The following is a 7,170-nucleotide window of genomic DNA, read 5'->3' as shown; positions in this document are numbered from 1 at the left end:
CAGTTTAAAAAACAACAACAGACCTGTTCAATTAATTAAGGTCAGTTTTAACATAAGCCCCGCCTCTGACCGGGCATGTAGCCAATCACAGTTTCGGATTTTTTTGGGGTGGCCGATCAGATTTCAAGGGGGGCCCCATGCCGCCCCTGGTCCCCCCTCTGGTCAGACACGCCCCTGCATTGAAGGAACTTATTTTAAAGAAAGATGTCGTTGATGAGTTTCTGCAGGTTAAAGACAAAAAGGTGATTTTAAATAACAAACCCCACGGCTGTTACTTTGATTGTGATTTGTATATTTGGTGTGTTTTGCTCGACAGGTCGACGGGTCAGGAGTACGCTCTGAAAATAATCGACAAAGCTCGCTGCTGTGGGAAGGTAACTCTTATTTTCTGTTCAGGACAGAATCATGATTTCTTCTTTTGTCTGCTTTCTGGACGATTTTTAAATCAACTACGAGCATACTGCCACCTGCTGTATCGACTGTAAACTGTGTGTGTGTGTGTGTGTGTGTGTGTGTGTGTGTGTGTGTGTGTGTGTGTGTGTGTGTGTGTGTGTGTGTGTGTGTGTGTGTGTGTGTGTGTGTGTGTGTGTGTGTGTGTGTGTGTGTGAGTGAACAGGAGCACCTGATAGAAAACGAGGTGGCGGTGCTGCGGCGGGTTCGACATCCCAGCATCATCGAGTTAATCGAGGTGGATGAAACTCCGAGTCAGCTCTTCCTCGTCATGGAGCTCGTCAAGGTTTCTTTTTTTGTTTCTTCTTCCTATATTATTTTTTGCTCCTCCCACTCCTGGAATTGTAAGAAACATTTTTTATTTTTAATTTCTCTGCTTCTGCCTCCTTCAGGGTGGCGACCTGTTCGACGCCATCACCTCCTCCACAAAGTACAGCGAGCGCGACGCCAGCGCCATGGTGTTCAACCTGGCCGGCGCCATCAAGTACCTGCACCGAATGAACATCGTCCACCGAGACATCAAACCTGAGAACCTGCTGGTACACACACACACACACACACACACACACCCACATGCGCACACACACACACACACACACACACACACACACACGTACACACATACACACGTACACACACAATTCAATCTTCAAAGATATACTTGCAAAATAAATATTCCAAAACCTATATTATGATGAGCTGTTGCTAGGCAACCAGGAGAAACTTCAGGAAGTTGCTCCTTAAAGCCGAGAAGGTTTCCCCTGACATTTGAAATAAACACCAAGGTACTCGTGCCCGAATGAAAAACTTAACCTACCTTATGGCCCTTAGTCGCCATGGCAACCAAAACAGTTGTTGCCACCTACAACAGGCCCGGGCTGTGTTACTGCGAGCTCCACTTCTGGCCCCCACAAAACTCAACCCCGAGGACCGACGGACAGCCAGAGTGGGAACCTCCTTTCACCAGTGTCTCTTCTGATTGGCCAAACGACACCTTGGTGGACCAGGATCTGCTCAGGATCCTGCGTCTGCTCGTTACTTTACACGATTGACTGTTTTTTCATTTTGTTTAAAATTCCTAAATTTGGTCGTTTTGATTGGTTGTCACCTCCTTCAGTCTGTGCATGTATTTTCAGTGTGTGTTTCTGTGTGCTGCAGGTGTGCGAGTATCCAGACGGCACCAAGTCTCTGAAGCTCGGGGACTTTGGTTTGGCGACGGTGGTGGAGGGACCTCTGTACACGGTGTGCGGCACGCCCACGTATGTCGCCCCGGAGATCATCGCCGAGACCGGGTGAGGGAAAAGAGAAACGTTAAAACAGTTTCTGGGTGTAAAATATCACATGACACATGTAGTTTTAAACTGGTGTGTGTGTGTGTGTGTGTGTGTGTGTGTGTGTGTGTGTGTGTGTGTGTGTGTGTGTGTGTGTGTGTGTGTGTGTGTGTGTGTGTGTGTGTGTGTGTGTGTGTGTAGCTATGGTCTGAAGGTGGATATCTGGGCAGCTGGAGTGATCACATACATCCTGCTGTGTGGATTCCCTCCATTCAGAAGGTCAGTTTATACAAACGTTTCCAAACTTTATGGACGTCGGGGCGTTTCTATGACTTTGATGACTGGAGTAATTTTGTCCTTTTTTCGTCCGGCTGATTTCTTGTTTCTCGCTCCTCTTTGTCTCCTCAGTGAGAATAATGTGCAGGAGGAGTTGTTCGATCAGATCCTCAGAGGGAAGCTGGAGTTTCCGTCTCCAGACTGGGACACCATCAGCCTGCCAGCAAAGGTACAATAAGTAATACCACACTCGAGGTCCTGAATATCAGCTCTGCTGTGATTGGCTCTGACATCCAGAACATCTCCACCTCCTCCAGTGTGATAGTACTTTTATACAACAGTTAGACCCTGTGTCCACCTAGTCTCTCCCGTCTCCATGACAACAGTCTGTTGACAACGGCCGCTGCTCCGTTGCGTTAAACTGCTTTTCAAAATGTCTTGCATCAGAACAATTTAAGGTTGCAAACATGTTCCTGTGATCACTGAAGTCCAGCATCAGAAATAAGAGATAACACCAGGCGGCGTGTTGCTAACAGTCACATGACCTGTTCCTCAGATGCTGATTAGTCAGATGCTGCAGGTGAACGTGGACACTCGTTTCACCGCCGAGGAGGTCCTGGCACACGCCTGGGTGACGGTAAGACAGAACGTACACAAATATATATACACACAGATAACACGGACTACAAGTGAAGAAGTGAGATTTATCATTCTCTTCTCACTTGGTATTCATCGGTGTGTTTGTGTTTAGGATGAGGCTCCCGTAGACTCCAACACCGTGAGCAGCAATGAAGACCCGACCATTGGAGACGCACTGGAACCAGAGCCGGAATCCCCAATACTGGAGACCAAACAAGTTCCTTCACCTCTGGTTTAATCAGGGTCCCCCTTTCATCAGCTGGTAACACGTGAAAATAAAGGGAATGTTTTATCCAATGGGAATCTAGAAAGCTCCCACACCGCTGGACCAGATTCGCCCTGGGAACCCAACGATATGAACTCTTCAATAAAAAACGGAAGAAACTGAATCAGACAAACAGCTGTTCTGGGATTTCTTTTCACCAACTGGAAACCCAAACCACTTCCGAACCAGAACCCATCTTGTTGTACCTACTTGGAAAAAAAACAAGTTCCCTCACCACTGTCTGAACTATTTTTCTTTCTGTCTAATGGAAAGTGAACAGAACAAGTCTCATCTCGTCTTCTGAAGGTTTTCCAATGACTCACCCAAACCAGTTCTATACTTTAAAGTCTGAACCACCTCCCCCAGTCTTTCCCTTAAAACTGAACACATTTCCCTAAATCTGATATGGAGTACATCCAGTTTAATCGATTAGAAACCAAAAAAAGTAGCTACTTATGGAAACCAAGCATTTGGCCAGGTCTAGACTTAGACGAGACCTGGCCAAAACTTTTGCTTCTGATGGAATTGTCATGTTGCTTTAACTAGATGCTGATCCAGTTCCTTACTCCAGATTCCGTCGGTTTTGCTCAACAAGTTCCCTTAAATCTGGTCTAAATCTCATGCTGGTCTTTCTCTGAAAAGTTCAGTTCCCTCAACTCTGCAGACCGGAAACCATCATATTTCATCTTTTGGAAACTAAATAATCTCTGCTCGCGATTATGTCCAGTTTCTGGTTCTTGCAACCAAATTATCTCTGTCAAATTTGGTGTTGAAGGGTTGGACCTGATCTTCCACGGATGAACAAATTAGTTTTCTCAGCTCCTGAGTTTGAACACAACAGGCATTATCTACTTGAAACCAGACAAGCTCCCGCACCACTGTTATACTGTAGAATACAAGTTCCTTCAAAGTACCTACCAATATCTTGAATATGGAACCAGTTCTGTTTCCTCCACTGGACGCCAAACAAATTCCAACATCTTTGGTCGAGAACAGATCCCGTTCATGTTCAGGGCATTTTCCCTTTTTTTTTGTAAATTCCTGGAAAACCAAACTGGCTCCTACGTCTTTGGTCTAGTAGAGATCCCCTTCAACAATCGGCAAACCATACAAGTACTCCCATCCAGGGTCTAGAACCTGGTTTATTGGAAACCAAACCAGTCCATTGCCACTATTGTAAAATATTCCATAACAATTGTTGGGAAACAAACCAGTTCTGTTGAAGTACCTTCCAGTACATCATGTATAGAACAAGTGAGGGGTTTAATCCACTGGAAATCCCAAATCTCCAGTCTAGAACTTGTCATTTATTTTGCATAATTTTCTTAACTGGAAACCAATCACGTCCAGCTCCTCTGGTCTGGAACCATTCCTGTATTATCCACTGAAAATCCCATCCAGGGTCTAGAACCTTTCTGTTCACTTTTTTTGATATACTGGAAACCAAACAAAGTCCAGTCTTCTGGTTTAGAACCAGTCCAGTCTGATCTCCCCCGGAAACAAAACAAAGTCATTGTTTTAACTTTTTGATTTACTAGAGAGTCCTAACCCCGAATTCCTGGTTAGTTATTGGGTCTACCGAACAACAAATGTATTTCTGTGTTCTCAAAGACTTTTTATCTACTGGAAACTGAGCAGGAGTCCTCGTCTTAACCTTCGAAACATCCTTTTTACTGGAAAGACTCCAGGAATTGTATCCTGGAAACTGTCCTCGTCTCTGGTCTGGACCACTACTGAAGACTTTCTGAAGTCCTGTCTCTGCTGCCAAACTGGAAAATATGTAGACTCTGTTTTATGAGCTCCATCAAACATCTGTTGGACGACTGACAGAGAAGTCATCTTATGTTTCACTGGACACTAATGAAGGCATCTCACTGATGCTTTAAAGAAACTCATCATACCAACACCGGGACACTCTGCTGTTGGACACATCCTGTTTCATCACTCAGTGTCTCGTGGGACTGGACCCATTTTCTGGCCTGAATGATAAACTAGGAGGCTTTAAAAAAGGCCTGAACCACTTTAGAGATTTAAACAACTGATCAGTTAACAAATGTTCCCTCTGGTTTTGGGATTATTTCCTCTGAAGTCCCTGCCTCGTGGGGACCTGGATGTCTTCCATTTGTTCTGGGAAACGTCGCATTTCTCCTGCCTTTTACCCTCCACAGACCTGAAAGACGTTCCTCATTTGTGAAACTTGGCGCCGACATGTCCAAGACATTTGAGTTCTGTGCCTGTTGACGCTGCTGATGATTCCCTCTAATGATCCTAAAATCACAGCTCTGTCAGACTTGTCAGCACAAGTCGTTGACTGGATAGACAGACTCGGCTCATTGTTTTTGGTTTGTACAATTATTTGGTTGAAGTACATCTTGGATTCGGAAAGCTGACTTTGACATCAAGTAAAAATCTCTCTGAACTTTAGTGGGAAGGTAAAGCTTGGTGTATGAGCTGGAGGCGATTTTCCTAGCTTCCCAAACAGGAAGGCTTAAGAAAAAGGGAAAATCGACAAACCATGCAAAATCGTCAAACATCAAAAATCGGCCTATCAAAACGCCTAGACTTCTTCAGTTAATACTTTTTTAAGAAATTTGCAAAACTCGCCATCTGCTGGGAAACATGTTCATGGATGTAAATTGAAAAAACAACAAAAACCTCGAAACAATGAGCCTTGTCCTTACAAACTTAGGCCGTGTCTGAAACCCAAACTTTCATACTATTCTTACTTGTTATGTCTAATTTTGTGTATGCAAGAAATGCCCTGAAGTATACTAGATCGGCCAGAAATAGTAATTTCAAAACGGGAGCCCAGTGGTCGTACTAAACCCCCCCCCCCACAATGCATTGCAGCTCTCAGACTGACCCATGACGGAGCGCTCCATCCAGCCAACTAGCGGCATACAATCGAAAGCAACCGTAGGCTACTGTAGTATGTTTTCTACGGTTTAAAATAATCTAAAAATAACTATGTAGCTGAATTAGCAATGAACTGATGTATGTTGTTGAATTCTATTTATGGACCTACAGCCGTGCTAGCTTGATGCTAGCTAACCCATTGTAGCTCTGTCCGGATATACGTCATGTGACCAGTATTTTAGTATGTTGCTAAAGGCATTCTAACAGTCAGATTAGTTATCACTTTGCTGTACTGTTTGAGTTTGTAGTAGGCCGTATGGGAGTTTGTGGTTTCGGACACCGCTTTAGTGTCCTTTTACACGCCACCGAAGGACACTTCCTTTCACCTAACCTAACGTCCGTCCTCTCCTCGATCCCCAGACTGCGTACTGTAACTCAAATAAACTGAGTGACTTCCAAACCTCACATTGTAAAAAACAATCAACAACCTTTCGAGGTTTCTTCGTGCAGTATGACTGAGTTAAAAGGACGCGTTCAGTCCTGACCCCGACTCCCTGCCTCTCCTCCCGCCTGCAGTAAACGGAGGATAAAATCTGTTGTAAATTCTGTAAATATCACTCTTGTCTGTTTGTGTTTGTCTGTGTGAGTCAGTTGTGAAGTAGGGAAACAGTAGCAAAAAAAAATATGTCAATGAAAAGAAACAAATCTCACCACAGACATGTGTCGACACGCCCCGCAAAAAAACCCCTAAATATTTCACTGTCATTGAAATATTTAATTATTTAAAAAAATGTGTTGCCATTAAGTTTCTTCCTCATTCAAATAAAATCCAGGCAGGAAAAAATTAGATTCGAGATTCGTAGGGGACGTTGATGAACCGTAATGTAAGAGTTCCTGATAAATCTGGTTACAAATTCTGCCTAGCAACAAGGGGCCTGACAGGATGGAACTCTTTCCTTATATGGTCATGTGTCTGGGATGTGACATAGTGGGTCATCTACCAATCATAAAGCTCCATCTACATATCCATCATGTTGTCTGTTGATGTTACAGGTTGTAAGAATCGCTGAACATGAAGGACAGGTGTGTGTGTGTGTGTGTGTAAATACGTGTGCGAGTGTATTCGATTTTCGTATTAATGTTTTACCTTAAAACTGGAGAACGTATGAGCTTCCATTTGTGTGTTTAGTGAGTGTGCCTGCATTAAGGGAGGGAGGTCATTTTTTTTTTTAAACTTGAAGTGTCAGTTGGATAAATGCCTTGACCTGATGTAGTGTTATGACCTTACCTTGACCTTCAAACTTAGCACGACCTTTCCATGGCCTTGACCTTTGGCCTGAGCCGCTGATGAAGAGTTTGGCTAGAAACGTGCTCAAACTAGGATCAATATTGGAGATGCTTTTGAAAAATGGA

At 44.0% G+C, this 7,170-nt stretch overlaps 1 protein-coding gene across 1 annotated transcript in view; it reads left to right on the top strand.

Annotated features, from left to right (window-relative positions):
• The window catches only part of LOC132958300 (serine/threonine-protein kinase DCLK2-like), a 15,968-nt gene extending 10,486 nt beyond the window's left edge, over nucleotides 1-5,482 (top strand). Inside the window, exons 8-15 of the mRNA XM_061031036.1 lie at nucleotides 317-374; nucleotides 617-736; nucleotides 843-989; nucleotides 1,609-1,742; nucleotides 1,923-2,000; nucleotides 2,130-2,226; nucleotides 2,554-2,634; nucleotides 2,749-5,482. Of these exons, the coding sequence (XP_060887019.1) occupies nucleotides 317-374; nucleotides 617-736; nucleotides 843-989; nucleotides 1,609-1,742; nucleotides 1,923-2,000; nucleotides 2,130-2,226; nucleotides 2,554-2,634; nucleotides 2,749-2,874 (841 nt within the window). The 3' untranslated portion in view covers nucleotides 2,875-5,482. The remainder of the gene's footprint in view (nucleotides 1-316; nucleotides 375-616; nucleotides 737-842; nucleotides 990-1,608; nucleotides 1,743-1,922; nucleotides 2,001-2,129; nucleotides 2,227-2,553; nucleotides 2,635-2,748) is intronic.
• Nucleotides 5,483-7,170: the final 1,688 nt, after the last annotated feature.

The sequence above is a fragment of the Labrus mixtus genome, chromosome 23 (assembly GCF_963584025.1).
Source record: "Labrus mixtus chromosome 23, fLabMix1.1, whole genome shotgun sequence".
Classification (NCBI taxonomy): Eukaryota; Metazoa; Chordata; class Actinopteri; order Labriformes; family Labridae; genus Labrus; species Labrus mixtus.
The sequence above is the reverse complement of the archived record's forward strand: the minus strand, read 5'-3'. Positions and strand labels throughout refer to the sequence as shown.